Source organism: Procambarus clarkii, chromosome 65, assembly GCF_040958095.1.
Source record: "Procambarus clarkii isolate CNS0578487 chromosome 65, FALCON_Pclarkii_2.0, whole genome shotgun sequence".
In the NCBI taxonomy this organism is placed as follows: Eukaryota; Metazoa; Arthropoda; class Malacostraca; order Decapoda; family Cambaridae; genus Procambarus; species Procambarus clarkii.
The window spans coordinates 31,084,987-31,107,200 of NC_091214.1; the positions used below are offsets into that span (position 1 = coordinate 31,084,987).

Below are 22,214 nucleotides of genomic sequence, written 5' to 3' on the forward strand. Positions count from 1 at the left end.
TCTCCTCAACGTCAACGCGTCTCCCTACATTTGTCCTGGTGCAGTCATCGGGAGGGTAAACCCTTCATGCAAACTGCACCTATTCTCGAGAAGAAGAAGAGAAGGAGTAAACGCACTACCGTTCATGGGATGGATATACTGGGTACACTGCCAATCACATTATCGATGTACTTGGTGAACCACCAATCCCAGGGTGGGTATAGTAGGGTCCTCAACGTGCTTCTTCATACCTTCCTCATAAGTGTTGTGAACGCTCTTGCGGCCTCCTAGCTTCGGAACACTGGGTAAACAAGTTGTTTTTAACACTAAGGCGTTTGGGGGTGGGGGGGGGGGATGGAGTGTTACAGGGGGCATGCATGTTGTATTTGCAGGCAAATTAAAAGTAAATGTATAATACAATTGTCATTCATGCCCCTGTTTCCAGCCAACACAATGCAAAGAAACTCAATCAAAATAATCTACCAATACAATAGTCAAGTGTTCACATTCACTAAGGAAGTGAATCCAACCCAACATAACACCCACTTAGGAAAATTAAAGTATTTTATTAGTAAATTAGTCCATTTGGAACATTTAAACCAAGCAACATGAAATGCTTTTGTTATTTATTCCATAAGTACATCGCGTATGCCACAACATGAAACATTGGTTATACCAAAATATGAGGCCCACTGGTTATATAACAACATGAAGCACTGGTTATATCACAACATGAAGCATATATAATTTTACCACAACTCAACAATATCAAGTATGCACAAAATATAAACAGCAATCGGCAATATTGACAGATGAATATTTGACAACTGCAACTTCATGAACAAGAGGACATAGGTTCAACCTAACAAAATTGCAAAAAAAAAAAAAATTAGAAAGTTAACTTTTGCAACCAAGAGTGGCAGATAGTTGGAACAGGTTAAGTAAGAAGATGAAGGAGGTCAAACAGTAGTTTCAAAGCGATATACGACAAAGAGTACTTGGAAGACGGGAAACCCGTAACTACCCATAAGGTAATTACAGCGTTGAGATTATTCAATTTCTTTATTATGCACCCCATACCCATCCCGTGGGCGATGGTGGAAAGGGTTACACAGGAATATAATGGGTTCAGGAACTGAATCCCATAGTTCGTTTAGCTAAGCAAGTGTCAATCTTTTGACGCTAGTTAATCAATTGTTAATGTTATATATGTGTACATATTTACATAAATACATAATGTCGATAATCTTTTTATATCACAAGTGATTCAACAAGAGGCTCACAACAGTCACTATACAGGGCACTTTACATCTATGGTGTGTCACACAGTTACTAACTAGTTTTGCTCCACTCCCACCCAACTGGGCGGCAGCTTTCGTCATGTGCAGGCTGCATCTACAGTAAGCAAGTTTTGGATACCAAGCTAAAATTCCCGGCAGCACATCATTACGAATGAAATACACAGTTCTTAGTCTACATTGATGGTGCTATCAACTCTGATAACCAACCAAAGCAACATATACTTACCTTTGTTCCGATGGCGAGAGCGACAATAAACCGGGAGGCGTCACTCCGGGCACACTCCGCCAGGCTTCACTAGGCTATGGGACAGCAGGCGGTGCGGTGTGATAGAGAGGCTAGCCAGTCTGCGTCCTTGGGGGCCAACTGCCAGAGGCGTGGGGTAGCATTTCTCACAATGGTAAAGAAGGCAAATTCTGCCTTAAACCTCAGTGACGTTATTGTCCTTAAAAACACCTGTTATTATCTACCTACAGATTGTTTCACGTGTTAAAGAGCTAAAAAACAAAAACAAAAAAACGATAAGTGCGAAAACCCTGCTTTCAGATCTTTCAATACTGTAACGCCGCAAGGTCAATACCGCAACGCCGCAAGGTCAATACTGTAATGCTGTGTTATGAATCCAAAATACTTTATTCTAACATTTATCATGATAAACATGTTCATTATTCTTTAATCAGTTATTAGAAATTAACCATTATGTCCATTTGTTTTCTAATATACACGTTTGAGTTAAATGTAGCATGCTGTAGTGAGCTTGTCCGAGATATTTTAGTTATTGCAGGTTTAAGCTGTGGGAAGGATCCGTGGCGTCTCATGGGGGGATGACCATATATATGTATGTTCCAATGATGCGTGCAGTGTACCCAACATGGGGTCACTCATTCATCCCTATAATTATTCAGTTTTCTTGTATGTACACATGAATTATACCATATTAGTGTTAAAAGTATATTAGTGTTTTTACAAATATGTTCATAAGCATTACTTTCAGGCAGCAAAGTATCTAGAGATTTCATATGATCCTTAGTTGGTAGTAGGTAGATGCCCCCGAGGTAGGCGTCTAGCCCAGTCAGTCGCGTGGTTGGGGCTGGCTGCACAGGATCTGTGATTTAGTAGACAAGTTTGTGGAGCTTTTTTTAACATAGTTATGTATTTGGCAGTTATATTAAGTATATCCATCTACTCTGTTAAGAATTAATCAAATGATAAGTGCTCATAGGAATTATTTATCTCTTATGCATCTTGTTATAATAATTCTGGTGATTCCCAACTACCTGGATTTCATTTATTTGTATGTCATTTTGTTTACCCTTACTTAAAGTATATTGCTTTTCATATTACGCTGTTTACTTTTTTTATGCCTACACAATTGTAGTAGGCAAGGCCGTATTTATATCCATTTTACAACTGCAAAAACAGAGGACCCATACCCAGAGGTCAAGGGTCATAACAGCACATCCACACTCACCTGGGGAATAGAAACTTAATTTTGAAACATAATTACTTGTCAGTTTTAATGTTCGTTGTAAATGATCGTAGCTCGCAATCTCGATATATTTAATTCATTATCACGGTGACAGGTAACCTACCATTCATATATTATAACTTAGGCTTATATCGAGGTCCTTCCAAGGTCGGACTCCTGACCCTTCCCAAGGATGCAATTCCACAAGTTGACTATAACTTCCGGGTACATATGTACTACAAGGTGAACAGAAGCATTAGGCGATAGAAAACGTGTATACCTATTTCTGTGCCACCCGGATTCCACATTGTGAGTCGAGTACGAGCCCAACTGTACTACCGAGACCTAATTCATTATATCCACTGTATAGACCTGTACCTGTTATCAAAGGTGGGTTCTAATTGAGAAGTTTAGTGCCAGTGTAAGAATTGTTATTACCAATCCATTATAGCGAGTGTAACTTATCGAAGAGCAAACGGTATGCATGTTTTAGTGAGGCATCTTGTGTCTCGAGAATTACCCAGTTACTCAGAAGCCACCCAAAAACTTAGAATTTTTGTAAATAAAGGAGAAATCTAACATATTTGCTCACTCGAAAGTTGTTACCGGTTACAGAACGCGAGGAAATTGTTTACTCTGAAATAAACCCATTTTATGACGAAATAAGACAAATATAGCTGGTAGGTGATGCTCGATCGATGAAACCAGTGATTTCACAACTATCCATGTTGATTACATATAATACAGCCGTAATTCATTGTGTCGGGGGACAGGCAGCCAAAATGTATTTATATACGTTAAGCTTGTATCGTCAAACCAAAATAAACAAAAGAATTACTGATGTCTAGAGGAAGGTGAACCCGAATGAATTACAAACGACTGCGTAAGAATTTCATGTTGAATCTTGCATAAGAGTCCTTTTACAGTTCCTAAGAACTTTCGAGACCGCTAAATAGAAATGTTTGACGCTTAGCGAACCTATGTACAGTAAGTATTTTGTGTGGTACTTGACAAGCCTAATCAGTATACATAGACGTCTAAGTATACTGCAACGACTGGAGATTCTTTATACGTGTAATTGGCAACTGTCTCAAGAAAAGTTGTTAGGTATGATTTGTTTTAACAAAATCGTATTGTGGTTTTTTTTACTAGACTGTGTACAGATATGGTTGATGTTCTCATTCCTCAGGATGAAATGGATGATTTCTTTCGTTCATTCTTCATTCATTAAATAGTGGAAAATGTTAGAGCCACATACGGAGCTTAAGGAACTGAACCCCAAAATTAATTCTGCAACGCTAGTAGCAATTTTGTTGAGCTAGTAACACAGTGTAATGTATGTGAACTTAAATATCGCTCCACCCAAATATTAGTGCAACTCGGTACTTATTCTCATCTTAATTATTACGTGGATGAATTTCTGTCTATTTGTTTCGCCCCAATCAGTCTCGTCCCTCTAATTGAAAACTACAAGTTTTGTCTATGGCTGTAACACCTGTTAACTCCAACCATAACTGTATTGACTTTTATACATTACTGATAAGTCTAGCCTATGCAGTATGTTATAAAAAAAAAACATGTTATGGTGTTACAATGACTTTTCAGGAAATAACCTAATGTAATTTTATGTAAATTAATTCGATTATAAATGTACAAACATTTACAAATAAAAGTTTTTGAACCTGAATATATATACTGTTCAATACCCGACATCTTCAGTATATTACAAAAGGAAATTCTTGCTTAATATTAGTCCTATCCTAAACAGCAATGTAAACGATATTTTTTTTACGTACAGGATTCACACACACACACATATTAAGGTAACTTATACACTTCAGCAGACACTTAAAACTAAAATAATTTACCTGTAGACGCCCAAACATTACATTAAGAACAGAATACTGAAGGAATTGGCGTCGGTGTTAAGCAATGGCGTCGCCTGGAAGAGGTTGCTGGTACTGACGACCCGAGCGCACACGTGTCACCAGCTGCTTGTTGTTATTGTTTTAGATTCAGCTACTCGGAACAAGGTCCAAGTAGCACAGAGTTTGGTGAGCCCGTCGGGACTCTGCAACTGTCCTCCGTCCTTGGATGACAACTCTAGCTATGTCAGTTGGTATAGATAGGGTTGCGGAGTTGTTCTTGAGGAATTTACAGGGGCGGTAGTAATGCTAGTAGAGGGACTGGCGTGTGGGACACGTCCTCCCTTCACCACGTTACTTCCCAGACTGCCGGGAAGTCATATAGTTCCTGGCGTGGTCACCCAGCCAATCACAGCCACGCTCCCGATTTAAGCACCTCTTCAACATTTAATCTACACTAAACCAGTACATCACTTGTAATGAGACATCGAGGTAACGTAGATTATAATCTAAATAATATTGAACCCATACGGTAAAGGATATTTACTCTTGAAGTAATATGTAATTTACTACTAATATGAATTACCTAATGATAGCAGCCTTTAATAACCTTTCAGAGGTTGATAAGCCTTAATTAAATGTTCGTTGCAATGATGCCACCAGCGTCATATTTGTTTATAATTAATGAATTTGTATGGACAATAACAAGTTTTACTATTCCACATAATAGTAGTCAGATAGATTTACCTAAATTTACCCGAGGGCGACTATCTCTTCAGTGGCCTCGACGAGCACAGGAAGCCGGCGGCTTGTCTAAGATCATTTCCATTTGTCCTTATGATTTTATGATTTGTATACACATGTCAAATCTTGTCAATTATTAATTAAGATTTTGAAGAAAACCCGATTTTCCAAAATTACTATAGTAAAAAGCATCTTATGATATCAGCCGTTGTTTAGGTGTATATGAGAAATAAAAATTAAAAATGGATTATGAGAGGATATTAATATTTAAAAGAAATTACAAGCTTTATGTATATATATATATGAATATAATTCATTCAATTACATAGGAACATTATTATACATTTAAATTTTGTAATAAAATTCCTAACAACTATTGCATTGAGAAACTCGCAGCTAGGCTTCTAGGGAATATTTCTGTCAAAGTTGTCCACCCAGGAGGCGTGCTAGAAGACAAGGAAATCTCGAGGAAGAGGCAGAGATACAATAAGACAAATTTATAGATTAAACAACTATGATACTAGGTAAAAAGCTCTGGAGCTGCTATGAAAATAATTCATTAGAGAGAAAAGCAAAGAGTATCTAGATGTTAGGACTTCAATTTATGAGGCAAGTTGTATATTGACAGGAAATCTGTCTTAGATACAAGGACAACAGACTAAGAATAAACCAAGGTACCTTTGTGTCCACCAGCATCTCGATCAAGAACAAATTTAAAACGAATACAATGTTAGGACAATACCAAAGACAAGAAAATTTTTGCTAATGACTCCTTTTGCCAACGAAGTGTTCATTAACAGGCTCTCTATTTTGTCCATGAAAAAGCAAATGTCCCATAGAATGACAAATAACAGAACACTGGAATTCAGCTATTCTCATCAGCCTACTTTGATTATGGAAAAGTACATCAAGCGACTACCAACTTCCTTTGACCCAATTTTAAGGCACATTGCCGACTTAAAACAAACATAAAAAGGTAAAACAAAAGAGGAAGGCCAAGAGGAAAATGGTGTTCTTAGATGACATGGAAGTCCTTCAAGAAGCTGGCGGCTCTCTGCATCATGATGGTCAGGTCGGAGAGGTGCCGCTTGATCTGTTCCTCTCTCTTTTGACGCTCTATGTCAGTCAACTTTTCCATGTTGTACAACAGGTCGGTAATTCCTGGGAAGCTGGACGAGGCGTAGCTGTCGAACTGACTCGGGGCGAACACCGCGTGTCTGAAAGAGATTTTACACTTTTATACACGTTATATATATAATATAATATATATATATATATATATATATATATATATATATATATATATATATATATATATATATATATATATATATATGTCGTACCTAGTAGCCAGAACGCACTTCTCAGCCTACTATGCAAGGCCCGATTTGCCTAATAGGCCAAGTTTTCATGAATTAATTGTTTTTCGACTACCTAACCTACCTAACCTAACCTAACCTAACTTTTTCGGCTACCTAACCAAACCTAACCTATAAAGATAGGTTAGGTTAGGTTAGGTAGGGTTGGTTAGGTTCAGTCATATATCTACGTTAATTTTAACTCCAATAAAAGAAAATTGACCTCATACATAATGAAATGGGTAGCTTTATCATTTCATAAGAAAAAAATTAGAAAAAATATATTAATTCAGGAAAACTTGGCTTATTAGGCAAATCGGGCCTTGAATAGTAGGCCAAAAAGTGAGTTCTGGCTACTAGGTACGACATATATATATATATATATATATATATGGCACAACTCTCCTAAACACGAGAGTTAAGTATACAACTTTAGAACACTTTCCCACCAGGAGACTCGAACCCTAGCCAGCACAGAAGCCTTCCAGCAACTGGCATAACAGGTACGCCTTAACCCTCTCCGTGGAGAGGGTTAAGGCGTACCTGGGGTTCGAGTCTCCTGGTGGGAAAGTGTTCTAAAGTTGTATATATATATATATATATATATATATATATATATATATATATATATATATATATATATATATATATATATATATATTATATATATATATATATTATATATATATATATATATATATTATATATATATATATATATATATATATATAATATATATATATATATATAATATATATATATATATATATATAATATATATATATATATATATATATATATATATATATATATATATATATTATATATATATATATATCTATATATATATATAATATATATATATATAATATATATATATATATAATATATATATATATATATATATATATATATATATATATATATATATATATATATATATATATAATATATATATATAATCAGATGTTAATACCAACATATTATCATCATAGTCAGGCACCTACCTGATTTGTGGTCGTCCAGGCAGACCTGCTGGAAGAATAAACACCTGTTCCAACTTCATCATCTGGTCATTGATGGCTCGAATGGTGAGTGGACTGTACGAGAAAAATATATTATAATATTTAAAATTGTTAGCATATTAAACACAAGTTTGAGATACAACTTTGCTTCATTCGCGCGACTGTTTGAGAGTATTTATCACGTTTTAAAAAATATGAGTCATTAGTCATGTTCTACAATAAATGAGATCATATTATTGTAAAATGTAGTCATATGTCATATGTAGGTAGTCATATTATTGTCATATGTGTTTATGAGTCACCCACATGCTGTTCATCCCATCCATCCTTCCCCTCTTTCACATTCCCTCCCATCCTTGTCCCCTCACTCACTCTAAGTTCTCACTCCTCTTCTCCTTCAGGACTCTGGAGAAGATCGTAGACTTGTACGTAAAGTTCATCAGTGATTCCTCAAGAAGATCTGTAAAAATTTTTGATTTAATACTGTATCTGCAGTGTTAACTTGCATTTTCACTGTTAACTTATTATGTGTGACCTCTATCACTTATATCTTAGACTGTGATAAAATTGAACCATTTAGAGAGATATCTAAACTCATGCAGCAGAAGATTTAGAATACATCTTGGCCAAAGTCTTGGTCAACTCATCAGTTCTATCATGCATTCAGAGACCAATATGGAAAGGAATCCACAGGAGATTCGATTAGACAAGCAAATCCATCAGTATTACATTTTCAATAAAGTAGTATGGTCGATATTCCCTGTCCTCTGGTGGGTTTTCACACAAAGAAAAGTCTCTTGTGGCCAATCCTCTGAAGCCCTCGCGGTCAACCCTCCGGAGCCCTGGTGGTCAACCCTCCCGAGCCCTGGTGGTCAGCCCTCCGGAGCCCTGGTGGTCAGCCCTCCCAAGCCCTGGTGGTCAACCCTCCGGAGCCCTGGTGGTCAGCCCTCCGGAGCCCTGGTGGTCAGCTCTCCAGAGCCTTGGTGGTCAGCCCTCCGGAGCCCTGGTGGTCAGCCCTCCGGAGCCCTGGTGGTCAGCTCTCCGGAGCCTTGGTGGTCAGCCCTCCGGAGCCCTGGTGGTCAGCCCTCCGGAGCCCTGGTGGTCAGCCCTCCGGAGCCCTGGTGGTCAGCTCTCCAGAGCCTTGGTGGTCAGCCCTCCGGAGCCCTGGTGGTCAGCCCTCCGGAGCCCTGGTGGTCAGCCCTCCCGAGCCCTGGTGGTCAACCCTCCCGAGCCCTGGTGGTCAGCCCTCCGGAGCCCTGGTGGTCAACCCTCCCGACCCCTGGTGGTCAGCCCTCCGGAGCCCTGGTGGTCAGCCCTCCCGAGCCCTGGTGGTTAGCCCTCCGGAGCCCTGGTGGTCAACCCTCCCGAGCCCTGGTGGTCAGCCCTCCGGAGCCCTGGTGGTCAGCCCTCCGGAGCCCTGGTGGTCAGTCCTCCGGAGCCCTGGAGGTCAGCCCTCCGGAGCCCTGGTGGTCAGTCCTCCGGAGCCCTGGTGGTCAGTCCTCCCGAGCCCTGGCGGTCAACCCTCCTGAGCCCTGGTGATCAACCCTCCCGAGCCCCGGTGATCAACCCTCCCGAGCCCCGGTGGTCAACCCTCCCGAGCCCCGGTGATCAACCCTCCCGAGCCCCGGTGGTCAACCCTCCCGAGCCCCGGTGGTCAACCCTCCCGAGCCCCGGTGGTCAACCCTCCCGAGCCCCGGTGGTCAACCCTCCCGAGCCCCGGTGGTCAACCCTCCCGAGCCCCGGTGGTCAACCCTCCCGAGCCCCGGTGGTCAACCCTCCCGAGCCCCGGTGGTCAACCCTCCCGAGCCCCGGTGGTCAACCCTCCCGAGCCCTGGTGGTCAACCCTCCCGAGCCCCGGTGGTCAACCCTCCCGAGCCCCGGTGGTCCATCATATTTGTTTATAGTTGATCACATTCCCTGACACAGGTCAAACACTGAGGCAGCTCTGGTGCTCCCCATCACCAGATGGGGAGCTCATGTTACGAAATGATGCAAAAGCTTTGAGCATAACTGCTATTATGAACAAAACATTAACGCTAAAGATAACACCCAAGACTTGTATCGCCATATAGGCTCCTTTGACCTACATGTCAAATATATATGTATAAACATACACCTCGCATAATCCTTCCAAAGCCTAGGTCTCAAAAACAAGTTTTCTATTTTTTTTTAATTTTTGAAAGCAGCTACTTTCATGAACAAGCAAGAATAAACAAAAATGACAACACAATTGGCCTATGACTTTCCTAATGTAAAATTCGGGAAGTGTTGCCAATAATGTGTTTCTAGAATGACGATGAAGCGTTTACTGTTATATGAACTTAGGAAGTAAAGCACTTCTAATAATGCTTCGAACAAGGCTACTGATCCCAATATAATGATTGCTAAACGCACCCAATCCTCATAAACAATAGCCTAATGCTTGTTAAACTAGATCACAAACCCTCAGTTTATTAATAAAAACACTTTACCTACTACTTGAACAGATGACAAGTTGCTATTTTTTTGGAACAGTGCTTGCTCATTTTCTATGTTCAAATCACCTCTTCTAAGTGCTTAACCAAGATTACTACACAAATAATTGCCAAAGGTCTCAAAACATCTAACCAAACTATGCACAAAAATTTAATGTATAACCAAACTAATTTTCTTTTCTGAAAAAAATATTTATTAAACACTATCTAATTTTAATTTATGAATGTGTTTTTTGAAGCTGTAGTCTTCAGCTTCGATGACTGACCTGAACATGGATTGAGCTAAATCCAGATCCATGGAGGTGAAGTCTATACAGGATCTACAAAATCTTCATTTGGGTCCCGTCAGACAACAACACCTCAAGAGAGCTATTAGATCAAGCATGTGGATTGTTAAATCTGAACAAACACTAAGATATCTGGATCATGATGATGTTTTTTATTCAGTTACTTGGAACAAAAAGTTCCAAGTAACACGGGCTATGATGAGCCAGTAGTGGACTTGTGGGTGCATGAGGTTTCAGACAACTTCCCGTTAAATTTTTGTGTAAACTCTGGTATTGCAAGCAGACTTCTTGGAATATTTATAGGTCCTTGCTAGTAAACCTGTCACTCTTACAGATAGGTTCTACGGCACTATTTTTGTTTTTCAAATATTGTTTTCTACACAGTGAATTCTATGGGATCGTAGGAAAGCTCTTAATGTCAAATGGTATCAGGCTTAAGGAATTTGTAAGTGTTCTGGCCTGAAAATGATCTCATGCAAGTTTCTCACTTGCGTTAAACAGCACAAAATATTTCAAAAGAGTTCATGATTATAAATACTGATACAATACAGATTAATCTCTTTCTCAAATGGCAAACTACCCCAGACTCACAATACTTGTCATATATACTGATGAGTTTGTCTCGCTTGCCGCCTTTCCTGAGGGCATCGAGAGCATCCTTCATGGCCTTAGGCAGGTGTTCCAGGCTGTACGGCAGAAGCACAGAGTCCGCGAAGTACCTGAGGGTGAGGGCGGCGACCCGGCTGCAGCCCTGGTGGATCCTGAAGCCCGGGTCCATGTTCTGATCCATCATGTAGAAGGTATCGTAGCCAGTGTGGTATGAGGGGTACTTGCTTATTATATCGTGCTTATTCTGGGGGAAGGAAGATGTAGCAGTGGTAGAGTGCATGTGGAATTACAATACAAAGCGTATGGAAATTTAACTTATTACACAAATCATCAACCGGAACTGTGAAACAATAATAATTATTATCGTTTCACAATCACGGTTACCAATGTTACCTTGTCTATCCTAAATCCCAAATTCAAACATGGGATGCCACAGTAGAAAGCAAAGGAGGCGTGGTCGCTTCCAGACCCCAAAGTTTCCATCCTGTGAGGAAAATACACTTCAATCAATAGCCAGCCCTGTCACTCTTATTCATATTGTGGACTATAATGTCACACTATCATCCATCATTTATGTTAATCGTATATTAATATCTTCTTTTCATCAACTACATTACGTTGCTTAAAACACTATATTCACTTTTCCACCGAGATGTGTGTTTCAATATCTAAACGTACAGAAGTTCAGACGAGGTCAATGCAGTTTACATCAATTCACGGTTCTCACAGAAGATAAACATCGTTATGATAAATGTTATTAATTACAAAAATTTTAGAGAATGCGGCTGAAAATATTAAAACAAAATAATTAATGTTGGGATCAGTTTTAATGTACTTTTTTTTTAGTTAGCCACACTCACGATGTATTTTTAATCATATGGTGTGTAACAAACTGTACCGTTATGGGATTATATGATGTCTAAATTTCAGAAACTGATATTTCCAAAGTACATTTAATTAAAATCAAAATATATTTATAAATTTGTTCAAAATGCCGTAAGTGATTAAAGCCTTGTACATAAAAATATTACACTACTTAACCATATATGTACACAATGTAACATAACTGATGGATACATATATATATCCTTTACTTTTAGTGTTGTATCCTCTCACTTTCACCCAACTTACTCAGGTGAGGTTCTATTCCGTACTGCGTGATAGGCTTCCCACTCCTCGTATACCGTAGCACCACCACGAACACCGGGCACCTGCAGGTGGAGGAGGGCCATACTGAAATCAGAATATCTTTAACCAGTGCCACTCACAAGTGCTAAACTGGAATCAGCAGTACATCGATACATGAAGAGTCAGGACTTGAGTCACACAAGCATTGCCTATGTCAAGCTGAAGGGTGAAACTGGAATAAATTATAGTTTGCCACTTTGCTAAGTTGATGTGTGAAATTGTGGTCAGAAATACGTTGTTAGAGTTGAAAGTGTTAGTCATAAAATAGACACAGATGACTGGTTTCTTAGATGGAGGGAGTGAGAGAGTGAAAGACATACCATCTTAGTAATCATGGTGATGGAGTCCCAGAAAAGAGGGCTACTGGCCGCATTGATGATGGGTCCCCGGACACAGGTGTCTGTGTTGAGGTACATCACCGCCCGCTCCTGTAGCTTGTTTACGTGTTCCTGTGAGACACACCAAGACATGATAAGATGCACTGGCAAGATCGTAGTATATAACATTTTATTGAGGAAAGAACGTGAGGAGTTGCTTTAGAACGTGTGGAGGGATGCATTAGCCTCAAGTTAAGAAGGCTGAAGGGTGTAATGCGAAACTTTTAGACCATGGTTGACATCTTTATAAATGGCAGGGTGCTTTGGGATGCTTCTGAGCCTTGAAAGTTACTCCCGTCTGTGGATGGGTTGATTAGCAAGTTTTAAGACATTGCATGCTACTGTGGTTAATTCATATGTGATCATGCAGAAAACACTTATTGTAGGACACCAGAAATAACCTGTAGTCTAGTACAGGACATCGTAGACAACTCTGAGGGAACACTAAAGGATCGTATGGCATAGACCAGGCTCCTGCAAGAGTGACATATGATGCCTTGTGCCGTAGGACTCTTGACATGACATGGTACTGTATTGCATGTCTTTTTTTGGTGTCGGACTTAAGGTCAATCAAAGCTGGGATGGAAATCAAGGCTACCACAATACCTTATTGACCAACCAGCAAGTATACTCTAGGCACTAACATAATTCAGGACTAAAATAAACTCTCAGCGCATATACACCGAAGAGCGAAACACTTCCAATGCCTCGTGGACAAAGAAACGCAACTGAAGGCTTGATAGCAAGGTGTGGTATCACATGCGATTACCAAAGTTCAAGATATCAAAACATGACTGAGGACTTGAATGGAGTAAGGTGTTTTATGATATGCAAAGTTCCTGTAGGACCTAGAGAAACATGACTGAGGACATGCTATGAAGTCATGTGAGATGTGTATAAAGCTCTTATATTCGAAAATGAAGTGTAATGATCTATTTTATAATTAGCAATATTTACAAGTAGAGTGAACATTGTACCATTCCATAATCTCCAGGCCCTTAACTAACATAACTTAAGCTAAACTAACTTATTTTTCAGGTTTTAGGGACAAAATACCGGTAAATAATCCCAACTGATGTATTTTGTATATACCTGTATATAAATTGCTAACCACCATATCGTGGATGATAGCATTTCATTCACTTGAACCGTGAGAGCCTTGAACAGTAGACCACACAAGCCAGCAGCTTTGCCTACTGAGACACCATCACCCACAACAAGGAAGGATTCCATTCTCTTATCTGCTGTTCAATTGGAACTTTAGGCTTTCTCTGGGCCTATTTTATATGACTAGGACGTGGATCACCTGACACACACTCATGATAAATTGGCACCCCCAGGGAAGGCCTAAAGTTCCGACTGGACAGCAGATAGGTGTCTCTGGAATTATTCCTTATTGTGGGAGCTGGTGGCTCAGTAGGTAGCGCTGCGGGCTCCTGTCTAAAGTATACCTAACATAAGGTACAGTTGCTGCCTGTCCCCAATAAAATTAATTATATAACAGCCTATACATGTTGGGAACAAAGTTTTAATTGACTTACTTGTGTTTCCTTAGACTAGGGTGAGACTACATCTGTGATCACCCATCCAGACACTGATCACTTGCTTCTTTTACATTTGTCATATAGTTGGGAATATAATGTGTATTAAATAAGTAATTTTCTGAGTTGTTTTACTGTGCTTCAAATAACAGCGGATTTTTTTTAACCAATTCTAGTCTTGATTCTTGAAATTTATGAAGTTTTGGAATGTATTATCACGATAAAGGGAAATTATCCACTAGAAATCCCCGCCAAAACCCCCCACACATAGTGACGTACCTCGACCCACTCCGTGGAGCCTATGAGACCATACTCCTCCGCGCCCCAGCTGCACAACACCAGAGTTCGTCGTGGTCGCCACCCTTCACGAAAATTGCCAACAAATGTGAAACAGTTTAAAATATTTATATTTTGTTTTATGGAGAAACTCACTATAATGCAAAGTAGTAACTTACTACACTGTGTTTAATGAAGGTGAAAGCAAGACCCAATACATGTGTAAGTGTATTATTTAATAATACACTTCCTGGGTCTTAGGTATTGGGGCTTGCTTTCACCTTCATTTTGTTTTCTGTACTGAAAACATTCATTATGACATGATTCTATGTAATGCGTCATAAAACATACATCACGAGCATTAGGTCTTAAGCTTATTACACACACTGACTAATCAGCACAAATTCTTTAATCCTGAGCATAGTTTAGAACTGCAGTAAATTCTTTTGCATATACCAGAAAAAGAAATACGTCTCAGTATATACTGTATATCCAACTCGTGTTGGAAATCCAACACACATGTTAACACAATATAGTTAGCCATTACCAAATTTAAAGAGAATGAGAGTTTTTGGTGACATCACAACAAATCCATATTCACATCACGTATATTTAAGGTTCCACAATTATTCTTTAAAACAATAGTCTAGTGTTTAAACTTAATAAAATAGTATTCACTATGACTGGTTTTTAGATAATTATACCATACACCACAGGCTCCCTTGCTATTGTTAAATAAACGTAGTCCTCAAGGCAGAGTTGGAACCAACAGAATATTGTTGGAACAAGGGAGACGCTTGGGGCAGGACAATCACGCTCTCACACTCACAACCAAAATAAAGGGACTGGTAGACAGAATATCTCCTTGTGGTTCGCATTCGCGGCACTGCAGAGGTTAATTTAGACCGCCCAATAATGATCCTGCCACAGCGGCCTCTACATCAATCATGAGAAGTATTGTATCTGGTAAAACAAATTGTGTATATGATCGTAGTGGCCATTATAAATTGTGTTCACGGTGTGCCGGTTATGATATACCAACAGACCAAAACCAGGGTAAGCCTGGGTTTTACTATTACTATTGTTTCCTTCTTATATAACTCATTTGTGAATGCAGTTGAGTTCTCTGTAATTTATTCACAGGGGTGTGGTTCAATGGAGAAAGTTACTGAGAAGCTGAGCACCAGCATAACCTGTGATGATTTCATACACTAGCTGCTCCACAGACGCTATGAGTGCCAGCCGCCATTACATGGCACAACTAGACTACATGTGCCACTCCCTAATTTGATGTTGGAACTGCCTATCAGGCCATATCCACCACACAGCCGAGGCACACTAAGTTGAATACTAATATAATTATAAGATAGAGTAGTACTAACCACTGTAGTTGTTGTTGTATTTGTTTTAGATACAGCTACTCGGAACAAAAGTTCCAAAGTAGCACGGGCTATGGTGAGCCCATAGTGGACTTACCTGGCACAGGAACGGGGCTGAAACTGTGCAACAGTAGTCTATTTACCACCATATGTGGTATAATTTATATAACTTTAAGGTAATGTGTATAGCTTATTATATAACCATTTATTGTGGTATAAGCTGTACACATCCCACAAACTATGTGCAGGTAAATTCTGGCAGGCTGAATCTAACATACAGTCCACTTAGAATAATAATTCAATATTGAAGTAAACTAAAAAATAATCAAATGAAAATTAGAAAATAAATAATCAGCACAATCCCTGCTAGGATTACCGCACAACTTGTTCTCCTGAATAGTATATCTCACTTTGACGTATAATTTCCCTAAGGCCAAAAATGGAGACGGCTCGCGAAATTCACGATGTCTCGTTTTCTGTTATGAATGAACCGCTGTGCTCGGGGTCAGCTCGTCCTCCTAAGGTTTCCCAACGTCAAGAAACAGTCAAATTAAAGTGTCCTCTCCTAACCTACTAGAGGACCCAAAACAGAACACGGGACAGCACGTCACTTTTGTGAGCTGCTTCCATTTTCTAGTACGACCATTTGTAGCCTTATGTAACGCATACGAGCGAAATTCGACATTCTTTGTAAAGGATAGATTGGTGTGGAAGTGAAGTCACACCACCTACCTGAATTAGTCAAAATACGCCAAAAAAATATAATTAAATATATAAAAAAGATGCAAAAGCTATAATAAAATTAACAGATAACATATAAAATGTCGTTACTAAATTTGTTACGAATTAAAATACGTCAGACTTACTGACCTTCTGTGATGAGCTGGCCGAGGACTCTGGCTGTCTCCAGCATTTGGGCGGTGCCGCTGGAGGGGTCAGCGGCCCCGTACCCCCAGGCGTCACGGTGGTTCCCCAACAGCACGTAGCGGTCTGTTAATATCACATTCCTCGTCACTACCACCCAAACTAACTTACTACTAATCTCAACAGTTATTAAATGAGACTCAAATCCTGTAAAGTGAATTAAAGTTTGCAATTGGAGACAAACTCAACTCACCAGGCTCCACGTCTCCCCTGATGGTGGCGATAACGTTGTAGGAGCGGTGAACCTGCAGGGTATTGTGGGTGTTGAGTCTGAGGCGGTAGGAACGGTACTGGTCCAGGAGCTCCGGCCCCAGGTTATACGCCACGCCCGTCAGGCCGCCCTTCCACGCCCCCGGGGCCGGGGCACCACCTATCTTCCTGTAGGAGAGAGAGTTAATTGATCTAATTGTCTTGACACCACACAGCCCATCCTCCTAAGTTTTCCCTATGTCAAGAAACTGTCGAACTAAAGTGCCCTTATTCTAATCTACCAGAGGACCCAAAACAGAAAACGGGACAGTTTGTCAATTTCGCGAGCAGTTACCATTTTCTAGTACGACCATATTTGACCTTAGGTGAAGTATACGTCACAATGCGACGTTCTATTAGCAGGACAGGTTGCTTCAGGACCCCTAGAGATAAGACTTAAACATATCAAGTACTTATTCAAATGTAATAAGATCCAGTAGTTAAGGATTGACAGGAAAAATAAAGCTATCCATTCGCCTCACCCAACATCAGTCCCGGGGTGCAAACTGTTACGAACCTTACCTCCTGTGGAGGTTGGTTTCGGTTGTAAAATGTTGGTGGACACAGGGAGAGTGTTTATTAGTATAAATCCCCAGGTGACATCAGAGAGTCACCATTATTACTCCGCCCAGTAAAGTAGTGCCTTCTCAGCTGGAGATTATCAGAAATAATGTGAACTTGAAAAGCTTAACTATGTAAGGGAAAAATGGACTCTATTAAAAAGTATGCCAGGAGAATATAGTAAATAAAATCATTAATGTGTTTGATAGCATACGTAAAGAATAGAGTATTAAGGGGCGATGATGCTAGAGAGGTGGACGCCATTTTGACTGAAGGGGGAGGTGTAGCGCTGTCGACCGTTCCTGCTATTTGAGGGGTTTTCTCCAGCCGTTCAGTCAGATAAGCCTATCCTTGTCTATATCCAGGGTTGCAAGATTGGGTAGAGTATTATTATAGAAGTTGGAGAGGTTTTATAAGAGTCCAGGTTTCCTAGAGGCAAAAATATATGTCGTTGGATGATAACGGTTTGTGGCTGGGTGCATGACACCAGGAATGGGACAGTGACCCGTGGGGTGATCAGAACCACTTGAGTTTATAATACATAGTGATTTTATGTTGTTAGGAAAACGCCTTGTTAAATGTAATCCTGTGTGACTTGTACGTATAAATTTGTGACTTGTGTACTAGGCTGTTTCTCTTACTCCTCATACTCCCTAGACAACATTGTAAGGATCATCACCACCAAATACTCACTAGCTCTCTATGACAACAAAAACGTATCACTGCTGATAACATCAGTAAGACCAGGCCCCGTGATACAAACGTCCCGTTGCTGTAGCTACCCCTAACCCTAACGCAGCAACACCAGTCCAGGGGTGCAAACGTCCCATTGCTGTAGCTACCCCTAACCTTACAGCAACAACACAAGTCCCGGGGTGCATCTCCCCGGGACTGGTGGTGTTGCTGTAGCTACCCCTAACCCTACAGCAGCAACACCAGTCCCGGGGTGCAAACGACCCGTTGCTGTAGCTACCCCTAACCTTACAGCAACAACACCAGTCATACTCCAGAAGAACTCGAGCGTCGTTGTAGCCTATGGGCTGGCAGGGGATCTTCGGCAGCTTGGCGTCCTCTATCTTAAGTCTGTAGGCGTGAGCTGTGGGCAAGACACGAGTGTTGAACAACAAGCAGTAACTGATGACTAGTGATGATATTGTTCATGATCGCTATTGATGATGATGATTAGTGAGGGATTAACAGTGATAAATGATGTCATTATCAATATGATAAATATAATGATGAACGAGTGATTAATGATAATAATTATGATTATTTTTGAAGTTTGTGATTACTGATGACTACTTGAATTGAAATAATGTATGATTGATGATGATAATTATTAACAACTGATGATTGTTACGAATCTTACTAGGATTCTAACATTACTCTTGATGCTTATATACTCTATTGTCTTGTTCTACAATTAATATAGCATCCAGTTGTATGATATTAGACTATTGTATGTTATATATTGTAGCACGCTGTAGTGTGCCTGAGTTGCATTATATTGTGTGAGGTTTTTTTGTGCAAGTATTTTCATGTTGGTTTCTTCCATGTGGGGGGATGACCATATTTGGATGTGGCCAGTGTGGGAGCTTTATGTCAAGCGAGTGGTTATAGTTCAACCTTGATTAATTCTTATTATTGTTTGCCAGTAAATTATATTGAACAATGTAACAGTATTAAATACTTTTAAGATTAATAATGATTTGAATATTAGTACTACATTTTGTTAGTAGAATTTCCACAATAGTTATGTGGATGTTTAGTTGATATTGTGGTAGAACGCCTGCCCTGGGAACCGACGCTTGGTCAGAGGCGTGGCAGCTTTGGACGAGAAGAGACATGTTTTTAAGTTAAGTCTGTGGTTATTGTTTTTTTAGCTAAATACTCGGTTAATTCTCTGGTTAGATGATTGTGTATTATCCCAATTAATAATTCATGTGCTGGTGATATTGCTCATTGCTCAATAAGGATTTTTATTTATATTATTGCATGCTGAAGAATATTTCTGGCTATTATATTTATCATTTAATTGTTATGTTTGTCACCCTTAGCGTAGATATATTGTTTTCCCAATTTATGCAGCGTTTTTCTTTTACCCGGGAGGGTAAAAGAGGGAGAGGGAGCAGGTCGGCCGAGCGGACAGCACGCGGGACTTGTGATCCTGTGGTCCTGGGTTCGATCCCAGGCGCCGGCGAGAAACAATGGGCAGAGTTTCTTTCACCCTATGTCCCTGTTACCTAGCAGTAAAATAGGTACCTGGGTGTTAGTCAGCTGTCACGGGCTGCTTCCTGGGGGTGGAGGCCTGGTCGAGGACCGGGCCGCGGGGACACTAAAAGGCCCCGAAATCATCTCAAGATAACCTACCCCTAGACACCTGTTGGCAAGGCCGGTATAATATATATTGATCACTGTGTGAAAAGAACCGTACTAAGTCTCAAGGGTTGTAACAATGATAAATTCTAATTGCTGGTGACAATTTATGACGATATACAGCAAAACTAACACACACATGAAGATATTAATCAAGTTAAATATAGAGTATATTAAGAGAATAAGAGACGAAAATGGTGAGACAAGAAACATGGAGTGACGAGACACACACAGGGAGACAAGAGAAAGAGGCAGACGGAGACAAAGAGGCCTCTAGGGCCGTACCTGTAGAAGGCCAGCCAGGTGTGAGTAAGTCACCCATCAAGTTCGTGGTTCCTCTCTGCATGCCGGTGCCAGGAAGCCACCAGGTGTTGGGGTACACCTTCTCGGGCTCCACTCCCTCCTGGGCCACATCCTCGGGGTCCGAGAACAGGATCAAACCCTTGGCTCCTCGCTCCTGGGCGTGCAGCAGCTGAGTGGGAGGGAGGAAATTATCAGGGGAAGGCGCCAAGCCATTACGACTATTACGACCCCAAACAACTGGATGGGGTCAGGATAAAGATTTGGGATGGAACGGAGGGAAAGGAATGGTACCCAACCATTTGGACGGACGGGGATTGAACGCCAACCTGCATGAAGTAAGACCGCCGCTCTACCGTCCAGCACAAGTGGTTGGGCACTGGGTGTATTAGGACAGATTTCAGATGACTCGGGTGTATACAAGACTTCTTGGTTGACAAGCAATGGTACACAAGACTACCTGATTGACAAATACCTCAATGACCTTCCAGAGGTTGAAACACTAAGTCCAACACTAATCAACCAGCCCTAGGAATATTATTTATTGCACATGCATATAACCACCTTGAGAGCTGCTAAAAACAATAAATTATTGAAATTTCAACATTATTTTTAAATTGTTTCAAGATACTGAAAATACCAGAAAGTATGATTTCAGCGCCGACCTTGTTGCCTCTGAAGATCTTGCCATAGCGAGCGATGACGATGCAGCCAGAGACGTTGACGTTGAGCTTCTCCAGCGTGTCGAAGTCCTCAACCCTGGCGTAGTTAGCGTACACGACGCCTCGCCCGGCCTCAGACTCCACGTCCCCTGGGGGAGAGGCCAGAGGCTCACCACCATATCTTAACACTTCTCTCTCTCAACCACTGTACTCTTACTGAGCAAGACGGCTTTTATATTACAATTTATACTTAGTGAAAGTCTATATCATAATGTTTTCATTCTGAATATAAACACAATAACCAGCTTCCCTAGCACCCACTCGCCACCTGCCCCAGCACCCACTCACCACCTGCCCCAGCACCCACTCACCACCTGCCTCAGCACCCACCTGCAGGCGTGTAGGCATTGAAGGCGTGGACGAACTCCGGGTCGTCATCATCCTGCTGCAGCGGGGTCTCCGTGTAGGCGCTTGTGAAGACAACTTCGCCATCACCGTCAATAAGGGTGATCTGTAACAACACACCTTGGCCTGTATTACAGCTTTATACATGTATAATATCTAAGTATAATTTAGTGCTAAGTATTTACAAGTAATAGATCTATGGTAAAAAAAATGGTAATTTAAATATGAAATGTACGAAAGAATTAATTACAAAATAGAAATGCAGTTGAAAATTAAAAGTAATATGGCGATAGCGTGACAATATTGTTCTTTATTTTAAATACAACCCGTCCTCACACTAGGCTGTTTAAAGCAGCGGCCGTTCTCCCCAGACACATTTGTGGAAAATTTCCACCATACCAGTATAATAAATTAAGAAATGGATTATTTCTAAATCATACATCTGACTCCTACATCAAAATCATACATCTGGAGCCTTCATGACAACACCACAATGGTGACGTCCGCCATTAGGACTATGGATGCCTTTGCTCATGTACCTTCAAGGATCTAGAAGGTTAAAAAAAAAAGCTGTCTTAATTGAAATACCATTGAAACATGATTTGGGTTTCCGGTGATGTATTTTCAAGTCCTAAATAAAAAATGTATTTGTACTATAAGTACTACCTATAATCATTAAATCCTATATACATTAACCCTATAGTCCCACTTTATCTCAATAATCTGTCTAGACAATAAAAATAATCGATATTTATTGTCGCCCACCCTCATTGGGAGATAGGTAGCCGTCGCCTGGGCAAGTAACCGAACGGGGCCAAAACCCATTGTTTCCAGAGTGAACAGGTGATGGTGCTTGAGACTTTCAGCA

The 22,214-nt window shown here is 40.4% G+C and overlaps 1 protein-coding gene across 1 annotated transcript; it reads right to left on the reverse strand.

Annotated features, from left to right (window-relative positions):
* Positions 1 to 5,598: 5,598 nt before the first annotated feature.
* On the reverse strand, positions 5,599 to 21,077 carry LOC123752097 (N-acetylated-alpha-linked acidic dipeptidase 2). Its single transcript, XM_069309674.1, has 13 exons — positions 20,945 to 21,077; positions 20,265 to 20,451; positions 18,609 to 18,699; positions 16,987 to 17,171; positions 16,740 to 16,859; positions 14,494 to 14,576; positions 12,617 to 12,745; positions 12,240 to 12,319; positions 11,502 to 11,592; positions 11,091 to 11,352; positions 8,111 to 8,198; positions 7,721 to 7,813; positions 5,599 to 6,572 (listed from the first exon to the last, which is right to left on the reverse strand). Exons 2-13 carry the CDS (start codon positions 20,323 to 20,325, stop codon positions 6,371 to 6,373), a joined length of 1,485 nt encoding a protein of 494 aa, XP_069165775.1. The 5' UTR covers positions 20,326 to 20,451; positions 20,945 to 21,077; the 3' UTR covers positions 5,599 to 6,370.
* Between the last annotated feature and the right edge of the window lie 1,137 nt (positions 21,078 to 22,214).

Coding starts and splice junctions, on each gene's coding strand:
- LOC123752097 (XM_069309674.1), bottom strand. CDS start 20,325: ATGCAGAGAGGAACCACGAACTTGATGGGTGACTTACTCACACCTGGC. Junction 14,577..16,739: donor CGGCCAGCTCATCACAGAAG/GTCAGTAAGTCT, acceptor ATTTTCGTGAAG/GGTGGCGACCACGACGAACT. Junction 11,593..12,239: donor CGGAATAGAACCTCACCTGA/GTAAGTTGGGTG, acceptor TTTTCCTCACAG/GATGGAAACTTTGGGGTCTG.